Source organism: Dipodascopsis tothii, assembly GCF_038497935.1.
Source record: "Dipodascopsis tothii strain CBS 759.85 unplaced genomic scaffold V1510scaffold_4, whole genome shotgun sequence".
NCBI classification, from domain to species: domain Eukaryota; kingdom Fungi; phylum Ascomycota; class Lipomycetes; order Lipomycetales; family Lipomycetaceae; genus Neoaidaea; species Neoaidaea tothii.
Window position 1 is genome coordinate 450,833 of NW_027117988.1, and position 19,108 is coordinate 469,940.

At 69.3% G+C, this 19,108-nt stretch overlaps 10 protein-coding genes across 10 annotated transcripts; 7 read left to right on the forward strand and 3 right to left on the reverse strand.

Moving 5' to 3' along the window:
• Nucleotides 1-279: 279 nt before the first annotated feature.
• Nucleotides 280-2,389, forward strand: V1510DRAFT_440450 (ferric reductase like transmembrane component-domain-containing protein; the record flags this gene model as incomplete). Its single annotated transcript, XM_066935611.1, has 1 exon — nt 280-2,389. A coding segment is annotated over one exon (2,110 nt), but the record flags the coding sequence as incomplete, so codon positions are not given.
• A 1,247-nt stretch (nt 2,390-3,636) lies between these two features.
• On the forward strand, nt 3,637-5,603 carry V1510DRAFT_411666 (ATP-NAD kinase-like domain-containing protein). The gene has a single exon (XM_066932941.1). It carries the CDS (start codon nt 4,087-4,089, stop codon nt 5,545-5,547), a length of 1,461 nt encoding a protein of 486 aa, XP_066791024.1. The 5' UTR covers nt 3,637-4,086; the 3' UTR covers nt 5,548-5,603.
• A 462-nt stretch (nt 5,604-6,065) lies between these two features.
• Nucleotides 6,066-6,779, forward strand: V1510DRAFT_360510 (SET domain-containing protein-containing protein; the record flags this gene model as incomplete). The annotated part of the gene is made up of 1 exon (XM_066931021.1): nt 6,066-6,779. One exon carries the CDS (start codon nt 6,066-6,068, stop codon nt 6,777-6,779), a length of 714 nt encoding a protein of 237 aa, XP_066791025.1.
• On the forward strand, nt 6,705-7,518 carry V1510DRAFT_411667 (secondary thiamine-phosphate synthase). The gene is made up of 2 exons (XM_066932942.1): nt 6,705-7,117; nt 7,149-7,518. Exons 1-2 carry the CDS (start codon nt 6,832-6,834, stop codon nt 7,286-7,288), a joined length of 426 nt encoding a protein of 141 aa, XP_066791026.1. The 5' UTR covers nt 6,705-6,831; the 3' UTR covers nt 7,289-7,518.
• Nucleotides 7,519-7,855: 337 nt separating this feature from the next.
• Nucleotides 7,856-9,045, forward strand: V1510DRAFT_411671 (uncharacterized protein). Its single transcript, XM_066932943.1, has 2 exons — nt 7,856-8,262; nt 8,294-9,045. The coding sequence occupies exons 1-2, from the start codon at nt 7,931-7,933 to the stop codon at nt 8,988-8,990; spliced, it is 1,029 nt and encodes a 342-aa protein (XP_066791027.1). The 5' UTR covers nt 7,856-7,930; the 3' UTR covers nt 8,991-9,045.
• Nucleotides 9,046-9,680: 635 nt separating this feature from the next.
• Nucleotides 9,681-12,323, forward strand: V1510DRAFT_274739 (Sodium:sulfate symporter transmembrane region-domain-containing protein). The gene is made up of 2 exons (XM_066930607.1): nt 9,681-9,891; nt 9,925-12,323. The coding sequence occupies exons 1-2, from the start codon at nt 9,809-9,811 to the stop codon at nt 12,083-12,085; spliced, it is 2,244 nt and encodes a 747-aa protein (XP_066791028.1). The 5' UTR covers nt 9,681-9,808; the 3' UTR covers nt 12,086-12,323.
• V1510DRAFT_411675 (ATPase) lies at nt 12,066-12,976 on the reverse strand. The gene is made up of 3 exons (XM_066932944.1): nt 12,829-12,976; nt 12,753-12,782; nt 12,066-12,313 (listed from the first exon to the last, which is right to left on the reverse strand). Exons 1-3 carry the CDS (start codon nt 12,866-12,868, stop codon nt 12,198-12,200), a joined length of 186 nt encoding a protein of 61 aa, XP_066791029.1. The 5' UTR covers nt 12,869-12,976; the 3' UTR covers nt 12,066-12,197.
• Nucleotides 12,977-13,845: 869 nt separating this feature from the next.
• V1510DRAFT_411679 (uncharacterized protein) lies at nt 13,846-14,719 on the forward strand. Its single transcript, XM_066932945.1, has one exon. The coding sequence runs from the start codon at nt 14,071-14,073 to the stop codon at nt 14,602-14,604; it is 534 nt and encodes a 177-aa protein (XP_066791030.1). The 5' UTR covers nt 13,846-14,070; the 3' UTR covers nt 14,605-14,719.
• On the reverse strand, nt 14,650-16,796 carry V1510DRAFT_411682 (uncharacterized protein). The gene is made up of 6 exons (XM_066932946.1): nt 16,232-16,796; nt 16,168-16,199; nt 16,080-16,133; nt 16,023-16,048; nt 15,910-15,991; nt 14,650-15,878 (listed from the first exon to the last, which is right to left on the reverse strand). Exons 1-6 carry the CDS (start codon nt 16,344-16,346, stop codon nt 14,727-14,729), a joined length of 1,461 nt encoding a protein of 486 aa, XP_066791031.1. The 5' UTR covers nt 16,347-16,796; the 3' UTR covers nt 14,650-14,726.
• A 469-nt stretch (nt 16,797-17,265) lies between these two features.
• On the reverse strand, nt 17,266-18,138 carry V1510DRAFT_411685 (cyclophilin-like domain-containing protein). The gene is made up of 4 exons (XM_066932947.1): nt 17,947-18,138; nt 17,751-17,887; nt 17,557-17,718; nt 17,266-17,523 (listed from the first exon to the last, which is right to left on the reverse strand). Exons 1-4 carry the CDS (start codon nt 18,092-18,094, stop codon nt 17,368-17,370), a joined length of 603 nt encoding a protein of 200 aa, XP_066791032.1. The 5' UTR covers nt 18,095-18,138; the 3' UTR covers nt 17,266-17,367.
• Between the last annotated feature and the right edge of the window lie 970 nt (nt 18,139-19,108).

Sequence of the window (19,108 nt, forward strand, 5' to 3'; positions counted from 1 at the left end):
CCGCTGCCCTGCGCCGCGCTGCACTACCCCAGCCAAGACCTCTGACAGTCTCGGGGCGTGATAAGACTTACTAGCCGCGCTCCCAGTGGCTGGCCGCGCCGAGAGTCGCCGACCGGTCCCGGCCGCGCCGCCCGCCCCGCCGGCCTTGGCCCTGGGCCTGGATCCGTCTCGGGCCCTTTCGGCCCCGGGCCACCGCCGCGCTCCGCCAGTCCCGGCCGCCGCAATATAAAGCAGATCCGCCGCCGGCATCGTCGCCATCGCCCGCTCGCCCGCCCTCACCATGCTGCTGTCTTCTCTCCTGCCGCTGCTCGTGCTCGCCCTCGCCCGCGTCGCCAGCGCCGGCAACCTGGGCTACCCGCGCAACCTGCCCTACTGCACCATCTCGTGCATGAACTATGCCACCGGCTACACCTTCAGCTGCGTCTACGGCGAGGACTACGGCGAGTACATCGACTGTCTCATGAACGACTTCGCCGCCGCCGGCACCTTCGCGCTCTGCCTCAACGACTACTGCGACGGCCGCGGCGAGGCCCTCCAGGCCTACAAGATGGTCAAGTACTACACCAAGGGCGTCCCGTACAAGTACACGTACGACGTCGCCCTGCCGCTGGCCATCGCCAACCACACCGACGGCGCCCTCGTCAACGAGACCACGCTCAACACGGTCCCGTTCAGCATCACCCAGGAGATGTACGACGAGCAGTACCCCACCATCGTCGAGTTCAACTTCCAGCTCAAGTCCGGCGAGCTCTACGGCGCCGCGACCATGCTCTACTGGTTCGGCATCATGTTCCTGGCGTCGTGCTGGCGCCTGTTCACGACCATGTTCCCGGGCACGCTCCGCCGGTCCACCATGCTCACCAAGCTCGTCCGCAAGTACATCACCTTCCCGTCCCTGGTCTCGTACTCGCACACGCTCCCCGTGCGCGTCCTCGGCTTCCCCTTCGGCTTCCTGCCCACGCGCTGGGAGTCCATCGTCGTCGCGGGCTTCCTCATCATGAACACCGTCCTGCTCATGGTCAACTACAAGCTCTTCCCGAACAACACGTACTGGCCCGACGACGAGGGCATCCAGCTCGTCCGCTACTTCGCCGACCGCTCCGGCATCATGGCCATGGTCCAGATCCCCATCCTCTTCCTCTTCGCCGGCCGCAACAACTTCCTGCAGTGGTGCACCGGCTGGTCGTTCCAGAGCTTCATGGTCTACCACCGGTGGGTCGCGCGCGCCATGACCGTCAATGCCGTGCTGCACTCGGTCGGCTACACCAACTACGGCATCCACTACGGCTACCTGGCCTACTACTACGAGGACATGTACTGGCGCATGGGCGTCGTCTCGACCTGCGCCGCCGGCGTCATCATCGTCCAGGCCATGTACCTGCTCCGCCACAAGTGGTACGAGACCTTCCTGCTGCTGCACATCATCCTCGTGCTCACCTTCTTCATCGGGCTCTACTACCACCTCGCGATCGACGACCTGGGCTACTACGAGTACATCTGGGCGACCGTGGCCGTCTGGGGCTTCGACCGCGCCTTCCGGCTCGTGCGCATCGCGCTCTACGGCTGGGCGACCAAGGCCGAGTTCCGCATCGTCTCGCCGGACGTGTTTGAGATCCGCGTCAAGACCCGCGGCTGGCTCAAGCCCAAGAAGGCCCACCCCGGCCAGTACTCGTTCATCCACATCGGCCGCTTCCGCGGCTGGGAGTCGCACCCGTTCTCGCTGCTCGACGTCGACCTCGCCTCGGGCACGTACGTGTACTGGTGCAAGGCCTTCGACGGCATGACCCGCAACGTCTACAAGTACCTCGAGGCCCAGCCCGACAACCGCGCCTCGCTCCGCGTCGCCGTCGACGGCTTCTACGGCGAGAAGTTCCCGCTCGAGCACCACGACTCGGTCGTGCTCGTCGCCGGCGGCATCGGCATCACGGCCATGGCCCAGTACGCCAAGTACCTCAAGAGCCGCCTGCGCGAGCGCCAGCACCTGGTCCTGCACTGGATCACCCGGCTGGACGTCGAGGTCCGCGCGCTCGAGCCCATGCTCGCCGCCCTGGCCGACGCCGTCGACGTCACTGTCTACGTGACCAAGGACACCGCCCCGACGGCCAAGACCCTCGACGAGAAGGCCTCCACCGACGGCGAGGACGCCGACGAGAAGGTCTCGGCCTCGTCCTCGGCCTCGTCGGGCCCGATCCGCGTCGTCTACGGCCGGCCGGACATGTTCCCGATCCTCGAGCGCGAGATTGCCACGGCCGAGGGCTCCGTCGCGGTCGCTGTCTGCGGCCCCGAGGCGCTCAACGACTCGTGCCGCAACATCGTGGCCTCGCTGGCGACCGGTGGCCGCCCGGGCATGGCCGTCCAGTACTTTGAGGAGTCGTTTGCGTGGGCGTAGGCTGTTTAGATCGTCAATCTAGTGCGTTTAGTGTTTTGAAGCGAACATGCTTCTGCCCGATAGGGCTAGCGCCCATTAGCTCCAGGGCTTGGCGCGCTCTGGTGGCTCGGCACCCACCTTCCGCGGTTCGACCAGCTCAGAACGGCCGTCGGGCCGCCACTAGACGCCATCGCCCGGTCGAGATCTCCCGGCCGGCGGCACCGTCGGCGACGCAAGCTGTCAGAGTGGCGCGTGACGGCGACAGCCGCGGCCGGCGGCTGCCGGACGCTGGTTGACGCCGTTTGACGCTGCCAGACGCTGCCAGACGCAGAACGCTACGCCGCCGGCCGCCACGCCGCCGGAGCGCACAGCCGACGGCGGAGCGCGCGGGTGCCACGCCCCTGCGTGCGCCACATGCGCGTCATTGCGCCGCCACAGTCGCATCGCACGCGGCAGCCACGCGCGCCGTCCGTCCGCCACACGTCCCCACCGGCCTCTGTCCGCCGCCGCCGTGTTGGCGCCCACGAGCTTCGCGTACGACGCCCCGATGCGACCCTAGCCTAGCTCCCACGCTAGTGCGCGCTCTTGGCAAGCGTACATGCACCAGCGATCGTGTACGCTCATGAGCCATCCTCGGCTAGCCTGGCCCGACGGCGGTCGGCCTGGCTCGACACCGATGCCGGCCTGCTGCGTGCACGATCAGCGTGCGGCTGGTCGCGCTACGCACACCGCACGGCACTACGGCTGTGCAGTAGACGGCAGACTCAGCGCGCCGCGCCGCCACCGCAGCTCTCGCCGAGAACTGCGCCGTAGCGGCCGGTGGGTCGCGGCCGCACGCCTCGCCCGCACACGGCCTGCGCGCTTTTGCCCGCACCTCCGCGCCCGACGTCCAGGTCCAGACCGCGCCTGCGCCCGTGCCAAGGGCCGCCCGTTTGCGTGCTCGCGCCCGTTGGGGCTGACCGGCCGCGGCCGCGACGCGCGCTTGCCGTTCTGGCCACTGTCTCACTCAACAATCCGGCCGGCCGGGTCCGCCGCGCGGCCATTGGCTGCGCCGCGGTGCCTGTCAGCCGTCGGGGGCGCCGAGTCGCTGTGCGGGCCGTGCTAGCTCGCCCGCCGGAGCGCTTGTTTGTGCGACACGGCGCGCCAGAAGCGGCAGCCGCGCGTGGGGGTCGCTTACCCGGCCCCCCACCGCCGTCCGCCCGCGCCGGCCGCCGGCCGCCGGCTGCAGTCGGAGCGGTGCGTCAGTGCTGGCTGCCGCCAGGCGGTCGCGGCCGGCGCCGTGCGCCCGGGCGATCTAGCGCCGCACGCGCAGCCGTTGGCCGTAGCCGGCAGTTCCGGCCGGCCGGGGCCGGCTGCGTTGCCGCACCGCCCGTACCAGGGTCCCCGCTGTCCCCGCGCTCGCCTTCTCTGCGCCCTGCCGCCGCGGCGGCGCGTCGTCGTCGCTGTCGCGGCCGCCGCCGTCCGCGCGTGTGCGTCTGTAGGCCGCGCCCAGCCGCCGCGCCCGGGGCCCGGCACCGCCAAAGTCCCACGAGCCGAGCACCTCGCGTCCGGCACCCGAGCCAGACGACCGCAACCCCCCTGCCGCGTCCTGCTCGCTCGCAAGGACCGTCCGACCGTCCCTGGCATCGCACCGGCTCGCATCGGCCCCGACTCGACCCTTCGCGGCTCTGTGCTGCGACCATCCGGCTGACACGGGCTCCGGGCCCACCCTCTCCGCCATGGACGCGGTCTACGTGTACTCGCGCGGCTCGCGTGTGACGCTGACGCTGCAGCCGACGTGCCTGGTCATCTCTGGGCAGCATCTCGGCAGTGCGCGGTCCACCGGCGTGCTCTCGGCGTGTATCCAGGGCGACGCGGACTCGAGCGGATCCGACTTTGTGGACTATTTCCGGGTCGTGTACGCGGCGGTCGCCGGCGCCACGCTGACGCTGGACGTGTGCGAGCTGTCGCCGCCCGAGGCCAAGAAGCGCACCGCGCGGCTGGGCTCGGTCCAGTTCAGCGTCGACGCCGGCGACGTCGACAGCGTGGCCGCGTGGACCGGCCGGCTGCTGGACCGCGCGTACGCGCAGGCCAACACCAAGCTGCACAAGCGGCTGCTGGTCCTGGTCAACCCGTTCGGCGGCCAGGGCCGCGCGCGCACGCTGTACGAGACGCACGCGCGGCCGGTGCTGCGCGCCGCGCGCTGCGAGATCGTCGAGATGGACACACGGTACCGCAACCACGCCGAGGAGATCATGCGCACGCAGTTCGAGCTCGGCCGGTACGACGCTGTGCTGTGCTGCTCTGGCGACGGCATTCCGCACGAGGTGTTCAACGGCCTCGGCCGCCGGCCGGACGCGGCGCTGGCGCTGGCGAGCACGCCCGTGTTCCAGCTGCCGTGCGGCTCGGGCAACGCCATGTGCGTCAACCTGGTCGGCTCCAACGACGTCGCCCTCGCCGCGCTGACCGCGGTCAAGGGCGTCGTGACCCCGCTCGACCTCTGCTCGGTCACCCAGGGCGCCAACCGCGCGCTGTCGTTCCTGTCCCAGACGCTCGGCATGATCGCCGACTGCGACCTCGGCACCGAGCACCTGCGCTGGATGGGCGAGGCCCGCTTCACCTTCGGCGTCGTCCAGCGCATCATCACCAAGGCCACGTACCCGTGCACGGTCTCGTTCAAGGCCGTGCGCACGGCCCGGCCGGACGTGCTCGAGGCCTACCGCGCCGGCTCCGCCGCCGAGGCCGAGCTCCCGCCCCTGCCCGCCGCAGGCGCCCTGCCCGACCTGGCCTTTGGCACCGTCGCCGACCCCGTGCCCGCCGACTGGACCACGCTCCAGCTCGACACCATGGCCATCTTCTACGTCGGCAACATGGCCTGGATGTCGTCCGACGCCAACTTCTTCCCGGCCGCGCTGCCGTCGGACGCGCTCATGGACATGGTCGTCGTCGACGGCAAGGTCTCGCGCCGCGCCGCCGTCGAGATCATGCTCGGCGTCGAGGACGGCAAGCACTTTGAGCACCCGGACCTGACGTACTACAAGCTGGCAGCGTACCGCATCACCCCGCGCGCGCCCAAGGGCTATATCTCCATCGACGGCGAGGCCTTTGACTTCAGCCCGTTCCAGGTCGAGGTCCACCGCGGCATTGGCCGCGTGTTGTCGCGCGACGGCCGCTACCAGACGACCGCGCTCGACCGCTAGAATGTATAGATAGACAGCCCCAATAGAACAAACACACCGCGTCGCGTCCACCCTAACCCGTGCTCAGCCTGCCCCCGGCAGCCATGACCCAGCTCCCTACGCCGCCAGCGTCCGTGTCGCCCGGGCCGGCCTGGGACGACCCGCCGCCGGGAGGCGTGCTGCTGTACGGCCGTGACCTGCTGCCCTTTGCGAGCTTCTACGTGGTGCGGACGGCCAAGCGGCCGCGGACCGACGACGCGCCTGTGCGGCGGGCGGCCGGAGCGGCGCACCAGACGGCCGACCAGGCGGCCGCCGACGAGGGCGGTCCGGAGCCAGCGCCGCCGGCAGACGCGCCGGCCGCCGCGCCGCCCGTCCGTGCCGCCGTGGCCGCCGTGACCGATCTCGCCGGCCAGCTCGCCAAGCTCCCGGGCCCGCCGGTCTCGCTCACGCTGCCGACCGGCCAGGCGCCGCCGCTGCCGGCGTTCACGCTCGTCGCCGAAAACATCGTCCGCGACGGCGTCGACGTCGCCGCCGAGTTCATGTTTGGCTGCAGCTGCGCCCCCGGCGACTGCGCGGCCAAGCCCGACAGCTGCCTCTGCCTCGAGCACGCGGCGGCCGCCGCCGTCGCCGCCGGCGCCGAGCCCGCCCGCGAGCCCGCGTACACGGCCGACGGCCGGCTGCGGTACTCGGGCGGGCCCGTGTACGAGTGCAACGCGTTCTGCGAGTGCGACTCGTCGTGCACGAACCGCGTCGTCCAGCACGGCCGCAAGCTCGCCCTCGACGTCTTCTACACCGCGGCCAAGGGCTGGGGCCTGCGCGCGCGCGACCGCATCCCTGCCGGCACCTTTGTGGACACCTACGTCGGCGAGCTCATCACCGCTGCCGCCGCCGCCGGCCGCGACCGCGGCGACAGCTACATCTTCGACCTCGACCTGTTCGACGGCGCTGACGACGACCCGGGCTACTCGGTCGACGCGCGCGTGTTCGGCGGCCTCACCCGGTTCGTCAACCACTCGTGCGAGCCCAACCTGGTCGTCGTCGGCGTTGTGCGCAACCCGTCCACGTCCAAGATCTACGACCTCGCGTTCTTCGCCGCGCGCGACATCCGCCCGCTCGAGGAGCTCTGCTTCGACTACCAGGTCGGCGCGCCGGGGCCCCGCGACCGCGTCGACCGCGCCGACCGCGAGCGCGCGCACGAGCGCGAAAAGTGCCGGTGCGGCGCGCGCCGCTGCCGCGGCTACATCTGGATGTGATGTTTGGTAGCTCTCAGCCCTAGCGTCCGACCGCCCCACCAAACCAACCACCATGTCCTGGTCGCAGAAAACGTTCTCGCTGAGCCCGCGCACGCGCGGCTCGTACCTGATCACGGATGAGGTCGTCCAGGCCGTGCCCGAGATCGCAAACTACAAGGTCGGCCTGCTCAATCTGTTTATCCAGCACACGTCTGCGGCCTTGACCCTCAACGAGAACTGGGACCCGGACGTGCGCGACGACATGACCGACGCGCTGGACCGCGTGGCGCCCGAGTCCGCGCCGTACCGGCACGACGACGAGGGCCCGGACGACATGCCGGCGCACGTCAAGAGCAGCTGTAAGTGGCGGCAGGGACCGGCTGACCGCAGTGATCGGCGCCTCGCTCACGATCCCGATCAAGGACGGCCGGCTGGCCACGGGCACGTGGCAGGGCATCTGGCTGTGCGAGTTCCGCCGGTACCGGCACCAGCGCAAGATCGTGGCCACGATCCAGGGCGAGCGCAAATAGTGAATAGAGTGGCAGTGCGGCGCAGCGGCGGCGCAGCGGCGCAGGCGGTCGCACAGCCGACGCGCTTGGCGCGGATCGGCGCTGCCGCCACAGCCCCTGGGCGGCTGAGGCGCCGGCAGGTCGTACGAGCGACGCGGGCACGCGCCGCGCGGCGTGCGGCTGACCTGGCCCGCCGGAGACTCGGCCGTAGACAGGCACGCCGCACGGCGTGCGGCGCGTGCACGGCCCGCGTGGCGGGGGGCCGGGTAACGCGGTATAAGCTCTCGACCTGTCTGGTCCCAACGCATCCTCGCGGCCGGACGATGATTCTATCCATCCAGAATGAATCTCCATAGAATCCTGAAGTACCTGATGGATCCAGAACCTGTGCACACCGACCTAGTGAATCCGCTGTGTTCGCTCGGCCAGGTGTATCCGGCCGCGGCCGAGGACGGCGCAGAGAGCTCGGACGCGCCGTCGCCCGAGTGTTTGGAGACGTCGTCCGGCATGATAGCCGTGCCGGCGTTTGCGGCCGGGTGGGCGCCGCGGCGGGCCGGGGGCGCGGCCGGCGAGGCCGCCGCCGGCGCGGGCGCAGGCGACGGCGACACGGCGGCGACGGGCTGGCCTGCCGCGTTTGTGGACGACATCGGGCGCAAGTTCTGGATGACGTACCGGACCGAGTTCCCGCTGATACCGCGGGCCGAGGACGCACCGGCCGGCAGCAAGCTGCGCAACCTGCTGCGCGGCCAGACCGACGCCGGCGGCTTCAGCTCGGACGTGGGCTGGGGATGCATGGTGCGCTCGGCGCAGACGCTGCTGGCGAACGCGCTGGCCGCGACGGGCGCGGCCGGCTCCGAGCGCGCGCTGGTCCAGTGGTTCGCGGACGACCCGCGCGCGCCGTTCTCGGTCCACCGGTTCGTGCACCACGGCCACGTGGCCTGCGGCAAGTACCCCGGCGAGTGGTTCGGGCCGTCGGCGGCGGCTCGGTGCATCCAGTAAGTGCGCGCGCGACGACGCTGACGACAGGATCCTGGCCGCCGACTTCGCCCCGGCAGGGCTGGCCGTGCACGTCGCGTCCGACGCCGGCGACCTCTACCGCGCGGACGTGCTGCGGCTGGCGGCGCCGGCCGGCGCGGACGGCCCGTGGCGGCCGACGCTGCTGCTGTTTGGCGTGCGGCTCGGCATCGACGCCGTCAACAGCGTCTACGTGCCCGCGCTGCAGATGTGCCTGGCGCTGCCGCAGTCCATCGGCATCGCCGGCGGCCGCCCGTCCGCCTCGCACTACTTCTTTGCCTACCAGGGCCACTCGCTGTTCTACCTGGACCCGCACATCCAGCGCAAGGCGCTGCCGTACCACACCGACCCGGCCGCCTACACCGCCGACGAGCTGGCGTCGGTCCACACGCGCCGCGTGCGCAAGATCGAGATCGCCGAGATGGACCCGAGCATGCTCGTGGGCTTCCTGATCCGCGACGCGGCCGACTGGCGCGCCTTCAACGACGCGCGCGCGGCCTTCGAGGGCATGCATTTCATCCACATCTCCGACAGCGAGCCGGCGTTTGCGCGCAAGGACGGGCTCGCCGACGACTACATCGACGTCATCCACGCGGACACCATGGAGTCTGACGAGGACATTGTCGGCAGCGCGCTGGGCGAGCCGGCCGCGGACGACGCGGACCTGGGCGTGATCTCGGCGAGCGAGGACGAGTCGTGGCAGACGTAGCGCCGCACGCTGTGCGGCGCGCACCGCCGCACGCACCGCCGCGCGCACCGCCGCGCGCACCGCCGCGCGCACCGCCGCCGCTGCGCCCGCCCAGCCCCGCGCCGCGCCGCACGCCGCCCCAGCCCCTAGCGCCACGCGCCACCATCTGAGCCTCTGTGACTCTGTATCTAAATACACCCTAGCCCCCACACGGAACACCCGTGCTCGCGTGGGCCAGCCGGCCGCGCACGCGTACGCCCCGGCCGGCCGCCACGGCCGCCGCCACGGCGTCCGCCATCCGTCCGTGGCCTGGCCGCCCCTCCCGCCCACGCCCACCGATCTACCGCGCGCCACCGGCGCGCATCCAGCCGCCGGCCAACGGCCGACCAACGGCCAGGCACCGCCAGCCAACGGCCGCGACACCCGGCCCGCATGCATGTGCATACGTCGCCCACGCCGTCGTCCTGGCGTTTTCATTCGCCGTTTCGTGGCCCCTTCCCCTGTCACTCTGTTCGGGTCCGCTTGGGACCATTCCTGCAGACCCAGTCCGCGGCCGCCCATACTAAAATGGTGGACTCGTGACTTGTTCCCGCCTATCGCACCTCGATTAGTGGACACGCGGACCTAAATCTTAAAAACGCAGCACCGCCCTCTTCTTGCTCAGTGTTATCGCTCAGGTGTCTCGCTCGATTGACGTCAACGGCCACCACAGCTGGCGACCGTCGCAGCCGATCTATAAGACCCGGTCTCGTGCGCTCGTGCGCTTTTTGGATTTTTGGAGCGTGCGGCTTCGGACATAAGCCCACGGAAAAAAAAACCTCGCCCCCTACACCATCGCCATGAAGTTCAGCGAGTCAGTCCAGCTGAACGCGGTGCCCGAGTGGTCGGCGCAGTACATCGCGTACTCGGAGCTCAAGAAGGTGTAAGTGCGTGCGCGGCGCGGCGCTGACGGCAGCATCCACGACCTCGAGAGCCGGCATGTCGCCCACAAGCCTGACTCGGAGAACACGCTGCTGATCTCGTCGGCCGGCGACGACCTCGACGCAACGTTCCGCGAGTACCTCGACAGCGAGCTCGGCAAGATCAGCCTGTTCTACGGCGCCCGCGAGGAGGAGTTCACGCAGGACCTGGCCCGGCTGGAGGCGGACCTGGCGGCGTCGTGGGCCCAGCTCCAGGAGGAGAACACGTACGGGCTCGACCAGATGGACGAGGAGGCGTTCTCGCCGGGGCTGGACCTGCGGATAACGCTCAAGAAGCGGGCGATCCACATCTACGTCGCGCTGTCGGAGCTGCAGTCGTACGTCCAGCTCAACCTGACGGGCTTCGGCAAGGCGCTCAAGAAGTTCGACAAGCTGCTGATGCGCAACCTGCAGCAGACGTACCTGGACGACCCCGTCGGCGTGTCGTACCCGTTCCTGGACTCGACGCGGCAGCTGCTGGCGGACAAGATCGACGCGGTGGTGCGGATCTACGCGACCGTCAGCACCGGCGGCGACGCCGCCGCGGCCCGCACCGAGCTGCGGCTGCACCTGCGCGAGTACGTCGTGTGGGAGCGCAGCACGGTGTGGCGCGAGATCATCGGCATGGAGAAGAAGGCGCTCAAGATGGGCCTGACCAACCAGGGCCTGCTCACCAAGGGCGAGGAGACGGTCAAGCTGGTGCCGCTGCGGCTGCGCACGCCGCTCGGCACGCTCAACCTGCCCCGCCAGATCTTCAACTCGACGTCGCTCATCCTGGCGTTCGTCGTGGCCGTGTTTGTGACGATCGTGCTGCTGCCGATCTTCGACAGCCCCGAGCAGCGCAACTGCCTGGCCATCCTGGTCGCCGCGTCCATGCTGTGGGCGTCCGAGGTCATCCCGCTGTTTGTGACGTCGCTGCTGATCCCGCTGCTGATCGTCGTCTTCCGCACCGTGCGCTCGCCGGACGACGAGATGCGCCGGCTCTCGGCGCCGGAGGCCACGTCGTTCATCTTCGCGGCCATGTGGACGCCCGTGATCATGCTGCTGCTCGGCGGCTTCGCCATCGCGGCCGCGCTGTCCAAGTACAACATCGCCAAGGTCATCGCGACGTGGGTGCTCAGCAACGCCGGCACCAAGCCGCGCAACATCCTGCTGGTGACCATGTTTGTCGCGCTCTTCCTGTCGATGTGGATCTCCAACGTGGCCTCGCCCGTGCTCTGCCTGACCATCGTGCAGCCGCTGCTCAAGATGCAGACGCCCGACTCGAACTTCCCCAAGGCGCTGCTGATGGGCATCGCGCTGGCGTCGAACGTGGGCGGCATGGCGTCGCCGATCGCGTCGCCGCAGAACATCATCGCGCTGCAGAACATGCGCCCGGCGCCGTCCTGGGGCTCGTGGTTCTTCGTCGCGCTGCCCGTCTGCGTCGTCTCGATCGTGCTCATCTGGGCGCTGCTCCTGGTCACGCTCAACCCGGCCAAGGGCGCGACCACGACCAAGGTCCGCCGGTCGCGCGAGCACTTCAACGGCAAGCAGATCTTCGTGTGCGTCGTCACCGTGGTCACCATCGCGCTCTGGTGCGTGTCGCACCAGCTCGAGGGCGTGTTTGGCGACATGGGCGTGCTCGCCATCATTCCCCTCGTCGTCTTCTTTGGCACGGGCATCCTGTCCAAGGAGGACTTTGACAACTTCATGTGGACCATCATCATCCTGGCCATGGGCGGCATCGCGCTCGGCAAGTCGGTGTCGTCGTCGGGCCTGCTCGAGAGCATTGCCCAGGGCATCCGCGCCATGGTCTCGGGCATGGGCGTCTACGGCGTGATGGCCGTCTTTGGCTCGATGATTCTCGTCATCGCCACGTTCATCTCGCACACGGTGGCCGCGCTCATCCTGCTGCCGATCGTGGCCGAGGTCGGCCAGGCCATGCCGAACGCGCACCCGCGCCTGCTCGTCATGGGCTCGGCGTTCCTGTGCTCGGCGGCCATGGGCCTGCCGACCAGCGGCTTCCCGAACCTGACGGCCATCTGCCAGACCGACGAAGCCGGCCGGCCGTACCTGACCGTGCGCCTGTTTATCACGCGCGGCGTGCCGGCGAGTCTGCTGGCCTACACCACCGTCATTTCGCTGGGCTACGGACTGATGAAGATCGTTAATTTGTAATAGTATTTTGTCTAGGAGTTGTCACGGAGATCATAGAAACGCAGTTGCATTCACTTTTGGCCATAGATAATTCTATTTATTTAATGTGTACATCTGTAGTGCCGTCCGATGATTAGTGGCCCGATCCGCCGACGTCCTTGAAGCGGGGGTGGCGGTGGTCGTTGATGAACTCGTCGGTGTTCATGTAGAGGTCGGCCGCGGTCGAGATACCCCAGAAGGTGAGGACACCTGGAAGTTAGCACTGCGCTGGGCGGGACACGGGCGGTGGAGCGGTGGGACGGCCGGCGGCTGTGCGGCGGGATGAGACGGCGGTTTGGTTGGCCATGATCGCATGTTCGGGCGGTGCGCCTTCATCAACGCAGCACACGCAATGCAGACGCCAGACGCTGGGGGCACATTGAGGGACACCGAGGACTCTTGGCCGGGCCATCGCCGAGCCAGTTTGCCAGCAGGCCGTCGCCTCTGCGCCGGCCGGGCTAACCGCGGCTCCGCGCCGCCTGCCATTGCCGCCGCATTGTCGTCGCCTTGCCAGCCCATTGTCGTCCCATGGCCACCACACGGCCGCCGCACTGCCGTCCGCCTCGCCGCACGCCGTCGATTCCTCCGTCCGGCCGTCCGGGCTCCGCACGCTCCACCTGGCCGGTCGTGATTCTGCGCCTGTAATTACCTCCGGCAAAGAAGGGCCACATGGGCTTGACTGCGCTCGTTAGCGTTGTCGTCAGGCGTCGTCGCAATGCACTTACAGATGGGGGTAGGGTACTTCTTGAAGACGAACAGCGACATGTTGCTTGATTCTTTCGACGGTGGAGAGGAAAGGGTGTTACGGAGGGAGAAAGCCTTACGAAAAAACTGCCGGCCGCTATTTTCGCAGGACCGCCGCCATTGGCCGGCGGGAGGCGCAGGGCTAGGGCCGGCGGCAGGGCAGGGCTAGGGCCGGGTCGCATCGGGACCTGGACCAGCGTTACCCGGGGCCTGTTTGTGACCTACCAAACACGCCTCAGCGGGGGGTAAGGGCTCTGCCAGGGCACCCGCGGCCGCCGCACGGCCGCCGCGCAGCCGCCGCACAGCCCTCGCCGGCCAGGCCCTGCTGGCACGGCCCTGGCGGCGGCCGGCCGGCGGCGGGGTCCCTACGTAGCGTAGTCGTCGCGGCGCGTGGCCGCCTGCGGCCATAGTGGGAGGGAAGGTCGCAGAAACCATAAAAAACGGCGGCGTACACCAACTCTGCAAGCACGGCCGACACTCGACCAGCCGCCAAGCAGCGACGCAGGCACGCGCGAGCAACCAGAAAGCGGCAGGCGGGCAGCAGGGAGTGTGCGCAGGGCAGGCACACTACGACCAATTGCGGCGCCAGCACCGGTGACACTCTAGCAGCCGCACGCACGAGCTCGCAGCAGCAGACAGCCCACAGGCACGGTGCACTCTAGCACGACACAGCGCGCATGGCCATGTCAGGCAGCGGCACGGGCGCAGGCGCGGTGACCGCGGCGCCCGTGGCGACGGCGGCCGCGGCCACGGCGCTGGCCGCGGCCCCGATCGAGGGGACGGAGGACGCCGAGGGCGGCGTGGCGGACCCGCCGGCCGGGTCGAGGACTGAGTCCGCGAGCGAGACCCGGACCGGTGGGTCGCGGACCGGGTCCGCGGCCGGGTCCGTCGCGGGCGGCGCGGGCGGCGAGGGCGGCGCGGACGGCGCAGACGCCGCGGCCGCGTCTACCCCGCCCAGCGGCGGACCCGCGCCCGACACCGCCGCCGACGCGGTCGAGGCCGCCGGAAACGCGGCCGAGCCGGCCGACGAGACCGTCGGAGCCGTCGACGCCGGCGCCAGCCTCGTCGCCAAACCCGACCCGGTTGCGGCCGTCAACACATCTGCATCTGAACATTCCACAGCATCAGCATCCTCAGCATCGACCGAGGCGTCCAGCAACACGTCGACCGACCCCTCGACCGTCGCCAGCTCGCCCGCGTCGTCCCCCGAAAAGCCCAGGGCCATGGCCGAGCCCGCCGGAGACGACGGTGCCGACCAGCCCACGGACGTCGACGACGCGCCCGGCGACGCCCTCCGATTCACGCCCGCGGACTCGTACACGGTCGCGCGCGACTACGCATACCCCTCGTCGCATCCGCTGCACATGGGCCCGCTGCAGGAGCTCAGCGAGGACGAGTACGACTCGGACGAGGACTCGCCGCTCGTGCTCGGCCAGGACGCCCGCAGCGAGGGCCCGCCGTTTGTCGAGGACCCGTCGCTGATGTCGCCGGTGATCACGACGACGTCGCACGGCGACAAGGAGTACCAGTTCAGCATAGCCTCGTCGGACGAGATCCACGGCCGCGCGGTCGCGCTCTTTGACTTTGAGCCCGAGAACGACAACGAGGTCCCGCTCAAGGAGGGCCAGCACATCTGGATCAGCTACCGGCACGGCCTGGGCTGGCTCGTGGCCCAGGACCCGACCACCGGCGAGAGCGGGCTCGTCCCGGAGGAGTACGTCGAGATCGTCCACCAGGAGCCGATCCCAAACAAGTAGGTAGCTCAATCTACGTTGCCCCCGCCCACCGGCGCCTTGTATCTGTAGCGTGTACTGTATGTTGTCTTTGTATTGGAGTTTTCTGTATCAACAATCACAAGCGTTTCATGGTCGACCGAGTCCTAGAACAGCAGGTCGTCCAGGCCGGAAGAGCTGTTCTTCTGGGCCTGGCTCGACGAGCTCGCCGCCGACGCCTGCGACCACAGCCCGTCCTGGGCGCTCTTTTGGGCGAGCGCAGCGATGCTGACGTTCTCGTTGGTCGTCTGGGCGGTCGAGCGCTTGACGGACGACGACGCCGTGGTCCAGAGCGAGCCGAACGCGTCGTCCTTCTTGGCCTTGGCGGCGGGCGCGGCGGTCGACGCCGGCGGCGACGCCAGCGACGTGGTGCTGAACTGCGCCGACAGCCCGGCGTACGACGCCGCGGTCGGCGCGGCCGGGGCCCGCACCGGCTCAAACATGTTGAAGCCGGCTGGCCGGTCCAGCGGCTGCGCCGGCGCGGCCTTGTAGAGGTCGGCGAACGCGGCCGGGGCCGTCGGCTGCGTGGGCGCGGCCTTGTAGAGGTCGGCAAAGTTGGGCGTCGCCGCCGGCGGTGCGGCCGCCGCCGGCGTCGCCGACTGGAAGTCCGCAAACTCGTCGTCCAGGTCGGCCAGCGCGCTCGTGGTGGCCGGCGCCGGCGCGTTCAGCGACAGCGCCGCGGCCTGGCCGGTCACGGTCGTCACCGGGTCGTCGTTGAACGAGAACAGGTCGGCCTCGGGCGCCTTGGACTCGGCGCGCGTCGGCTCGCTCGGCGCGGCCGAGTAGCCTGCGCCGTCGTCTTCCTCCGGGTCGTACGGCTCGAACTTGGACGGCCGGTCCTCGGTGTAGTGCGACTGCGACCGCGACGAGCCCTCGCCGTTCCGCGCCGTGAACCCGCCGCCGTCGCCGTAGACGCCGCCCGAGTACCCGCCGTACTGCGAGCTGGCCGCCTCCGACCCGAAGCCGCCGTACTTCTTGCCGGTGCCGCCGAAGCCGTTTCCGTCGTCCGCCGAGGACGTGCCCGTGTACTTGTTCTTGGCGCCGCGCGCCTTTTTGCGCTCGGTCCGGATCTTCTCGTCGTCGCCGAGCAGCGCGATCAGCTCCTTCGACCGGTTGCGCACGTTGATGCCCTGGTCCTTGCCGTTCGAGTCGATGTAGTGGAACGACCGCAGCAGGCTCAGCGTGGCCATGTGCGCGCGCGCGTCGTCCACGACCCGCTCAGAGCCGTGCTTGACGAGAAACTCAAGCAATTGCAGCGCCTGCGGTCAGCGCCGCCGCCCGCCGACGTACCTTGTAGATCTGGCGCCACTCGGACGCGGTCTTCTCCGTGAAGCGCTTGTAAATCATCGGCATGATCTCGTTGAAGTTGGTGCTGCCGTCAGCGCTGCCGCCCCGGAACTTACTAGTTGAACGTGCCGTCGGCGATTTCCTGCGGTCAGCCCGCCCGCGCGCCCACATACCTGCATCAGTGTGCTGCTCGCGCCCCACGGCTCGTTGTTGGTGGCCTCGCGGACCTGCGCCGTCAGCGGCCGAATTGGCCACACGTACCTTGGCCTCGGTCAGACTGTAGTTCATCATGACTGCGGTCAGCAACGCTCCGGCGACCACGCACCATTCTGCGCCTTGCGCACGTAGGCCTTGACATCGTAGATCGAGATGTTTTGGATCGTGTCGCGGATGTTCTTCACGCTCGGGTTGCTCATCAGGTTGCTGCTGTTCAAGTTCATGGCGGCGGCGGGGCGGCTGACAGAGCCGGGCTGGTCACAACGGTCGGGCGGCGAGCGGACGGCCAGGAGCGACGGCGGCAGGCGTTGTCGGGCGAAGCGGCGGTCGAGACGGCGCTGGACGGCGGATAAACACCGATGGATCCCTTGGAGGCCAGTCGAATCTGGCGACCGCACAAGCTGGGTCGCGGCGAAGACTGGGCGGACGGAGGGGAATTGCTAGAGCAGACGCTAGCGTGCCAAAGATACCCGGGGAGAGAGCGGCCCGTGGATGTCGTGCGAAAGGTAGACGTCCTGGGTCGTGGAGACGATACAGGTTTGGGAGACGGCACCGTGCCCTGTGCCGTCACTTTTATCGAGTGGCGCAGGCGGTGCAGCCAGCGGCTGGAGACACCCAAAAGGCGCGGCCGGGCTATCAAGCAAGCGCACCGCCACCGCACCGCCACACCGGTGCCGGCCGCGGCCGCGCCGGCGCCGCGGCGCCCGGGCCGCGGCAATGGCGGCCGGACCGGCAGCGGGCCGGCGCCGGACGGGCGCCGCCGGACGCAGCGCGCGGCCGCAGGTGTCAACGCGCGCGGCCGCGTGGTGTGCGGCGGCGGCCAAGGCCGAGGGCGCCGCGCGATCATGCGCGGATCTGCCGGCAGCCCAGGGCGGCGGGCCGGGCGCGGTCCAGAGAGCCGGGGCCCAGGGCGCCGGTCGGCTGGAGCGGCTGGCGGACGCGCGGACCGGGTCCGGTCCTGGTCCGGACGCGGGACCTGCAGCGGACCCGGACGCAAGTCGCCGGTCACACATTGCCGAGCGCAGCATAGCACGCAGGGCCCACGCAGCCGGTGACAACGCGGCGGCCGCAGGGCTGCAGGGCACCGCCGCGCACGCTAGGCAGTACGTGATCGACACGGCCGCGGAGACCGTGCCGCGCCCGGGCCTGCGCCGCCACGCGCGGCCCAGGCACGGCCGCAAGGACGCGTGAGACGAGTATATTGACTACACACTAGATCGTACTTTTAGGTGCCAGGCACGCCGCTTACGCGAGACCCGACGAGGCAATGGCCAGCGAGGCGCGGGTGCGGCCGGTGGCCGAGCCGTACGACTCGAGCTTCTTGACAATGTCCATGCCCTCGACGACCTCGCCAAAGACGACGTGCTTGCCGTCGAGCCAGGGGCAGGCCACGGTGGTGATCTGGGGTCAGCGGGCACGTGGCGCGGCACTTACAAAGAACTGCGAGCCGTTGGTGTTGGGGCCGGCGTTGGCCATCGACAGAAGGCCGGGCTTGACGTGCTTCCGGGAGAAGTCCTCGTCGGCGAACGTGCGGCCGTAGATGGACTTGCCGCCGGTGCCGTTGCGGTTGGTGAAGTCACCGCCCTGGATCATGAACTGCGGTCAGCGGGCTCGCGCGGCGCACGTACGTCAGGGATGACACGGTGGAAGGGCGAGCCGGCGTAGCCGAAGCCCTTCTCGCCGGTCGCCAGCGCCTTGAAGTTGGCGGTGGTCTTGGGCACGACGTCGTCGTAGAGCTCAAAGACGATGCGGCCGAGCGGCTTGCCTGGAGGAGTCAGCGGGCCCAATTGGCCGCGGGCGGCCGCCCGGCGCCGAATCACGTACCGTCAGCGGTGGTGTCGAAGAAAACCTTGGAACCCATTGCGAATTTGGTGGAAGAGAAAGATCTGAGAAAAGGGCGAGTAGCGTGAGAAGCGTGGCTAAAGCTAGAGGAAAAGAGAGGAGAAGAGGAAAGGCGAAGAGAGCGAAGCATTTTATATACAATTTTAACTACTCTAGTAGAACAGAGAAAGAATATGAAGGAAGAGAGCCAGGATGGATGGTTCGTACATAAGGCGGGCGCCAGGAGCCACGTCAAGTCACAAAGAAGGTCACAACGAAGTCACGGCTACGTCACGAAAGCCGCCCGACACACGCTACGGATCACGTCATCTCACAAATTTGGCGCGCCAAGTCACAGCTCACGTCTCACTCACGCAGCTCGTATAACCGATCGGTACCTCTGGTACCTCCTGCGCGCGCTTTCGGCCTAGCGCGCGCCCTCCTAGTCTACCGTTACTGGCACACGCTTGGCCAGGTACACGCCTATAGGACTGCCCACACCGCCTGCCCAGGGATCAACGGCGGACTGGCCAGCGGCCACACGCGCGAGACACCCGCGAGACACTGCGGGCGCGTGGATTGCCTGGCACCCTGACTGCAGACGCTGCGCCGCCGCCGGCGGACGCCAGAGCCACGGCACTGCCACCGCCGCCGGAGGGGGCTGCCGTACACCCGACGCCGCAGTCTGCTGACGCGGGGCCGACGGGATCGGACCGGACGCGGCCGGCGCGTGACGGCACGCGCTCGCCGACGCGCTCGCCGACGCCTGGGGACGCGCCGGACAACGACGGTGAGTGCGACGCGCGGCATTGCGGCCGGTCGTGCGGCTCGTGCGGCTCAGCGCCTCACACCGTGCGGCTCGTGCGGCTCGTGCGGCTCACGCTGATCTCCAGGACACACCCTGCTCTACTCCACCCACCAACGCGGCCTTCTCGACGACTGCGACTCCGCCGAGGCCATGGCCCATCGGCTCAGCGTCTACCGCTGTGTCGAGGCCGCTGCCACGGCCGCCGCCGCTGCCAAGCGCGCGCCCGCCGTCCGCAGGCCGCCCCGTCGCAACTACATGACCATCACCGCGCGCTCTGCGGTCGCCCACCGCCGGCCAGACGCGCCGGTCGCGTCGGCGCACGGCACACGCGCGCTGAAAAAACTGGGCAAGCTGCCA

What these genes read in the sequence shown, in the direction of transcription:
- V1510DRAFT_411679 (XM_066932945.1), top strand. Translation starts at nt 14,071, where the DNA reads ATGGCCGAGCCCGCCGGAGACGACGGTGCCGACCAGCCCACGGACGTC.
- V1510DRAFT_411671 (XM_066932943.1), top strand. Translation starts at nt 7,931, where the DNA reads ATGACGTACCGGACCGAGTTCCCGCTGATACCGCGGGCCGAGGACGCA. An exon ending in GCGGCGGCTCGGTGCATCCA is followed by an intron (nt 8,263 to 8,293) that starts GTAAGTGCGCGC and finishes CGCTGACGACAG; the next exon opens with GATCCTGGCCGCCGACTTCG.
- V1510DRAFT_411666 (XM_066932941.1), top strand. Translation starts at nt 4,087, where the DNA reads ATGGACGCGGTCTACGTGTACTCGCGCGGCTCGCGTGTGACGCTGACG.
- V1510DRAFT_411682 (XM_066932946.1), bottom strand. Translation starts at nt 16,346, where the DNA reads ATGAACTTGAACAGCAGCAACCTGATGAGCAACCCGAGCGTGAAGAAC. An exon ending in CGTGCGCAAGGCGCAGAATG is followed by an intron (nt 16,200 to 16,231) that starts GTGCGTGGTCGC and finishes TGCTGACCGCAG; the next exon opens with TCATGATGAACTACAGTCTG. An exon ending in AGTGGCGCCAGATCTACAAG is followed by an intron (nt 15,879 to 15,909) that starts GTACGTCGGCGG and finishes CGCTGACCGCAG; the next exon opens with GCGCTGCAATTGCTTGAGTT.
- V1510DRAFT_274739 (XM_066930607.1), top strand. Translation starts at nt 9,809, where the DNA reads ATGAAGTTCAGCGAGTCAGTCCAGCTGAACGCGGTGCCCGAGTGGTCG. An exon ending in TACTCGGAGCTCAAGAAGGT is followed by an intron (nt 9,892 to 9,924) that starts GTAAGTGCGTGC and finishes CGCTGACGGCAG; the next exon opens with CATCCACGACCTCGAGAGCC.
- V1510DRAFT_411667 (XM_066932942.1), top strand. Translation starts at nt 6,832, where the DNA reads ATGTCCTGGTCGCAGAAAACGTTCTCGCTGAGCCCGCGCACGCGCGGC. An exon ending in GGCGCACGTCAAGAGCAGCT is followed by an intron (nt 7,118 to 7,148) that starts GTAAGTGGCGGC and finishes GGCTGACCGCAG; the next exon opens with TGATCGGCGCCTCGCTCACG.
- V1510DRAFT_411685 (XM_066932947.1), bottom strand. Translation starts at nt 18,094, where the DNA reads ATGCTTCGCTCTCTTCGCCTTTCCTCTTCTCCTCTCTTTTCCTCTAGC. An exon ending in CTTCGACACCACCGCTGACG is followed by an intron (nt 17,888 to 17,946) that starts GTACGTGATTCG and finishes TGACTCCTCCAG; the next exon opens with GCAAGCCGCTCGGCCGCATC. An exon ending in CCAACGGCTCGCAGTTCTTT is followed by an intron (nt 17,524 to 17,556) that starts GTAAGTGCCGCG and finishes CGCTGACCCCAG; the next exon opens with ATCACCACCGTGGCCTGCCC.
- V1510DRAFT_411675 (XM_066932944.1), bottom strand. Translation starts at nt 12,868, where the DNA reads ATGTCGCTGTTCGTCTTCAAGAAGTACCCTACCCCCATCT. An exon ending in GAAGTACCCTACCCCCATCT is followed by an intron (nt 12,783 to 12,828) that starts GTAAGTGCATTG and finishes TAACGAGCGCAG; the next exon opens with TCAAGCCCATGTGGCCCTTC. An exon ending in GTGGCCCTTCTTTGCCGGAG is followed by an intron (nt 12,314 to 12,752) that starts GTAATTACAGGC and finishes GCTAACTTCCAG; the next exon opens with GTGTCCTCACCTTCTGGGGT.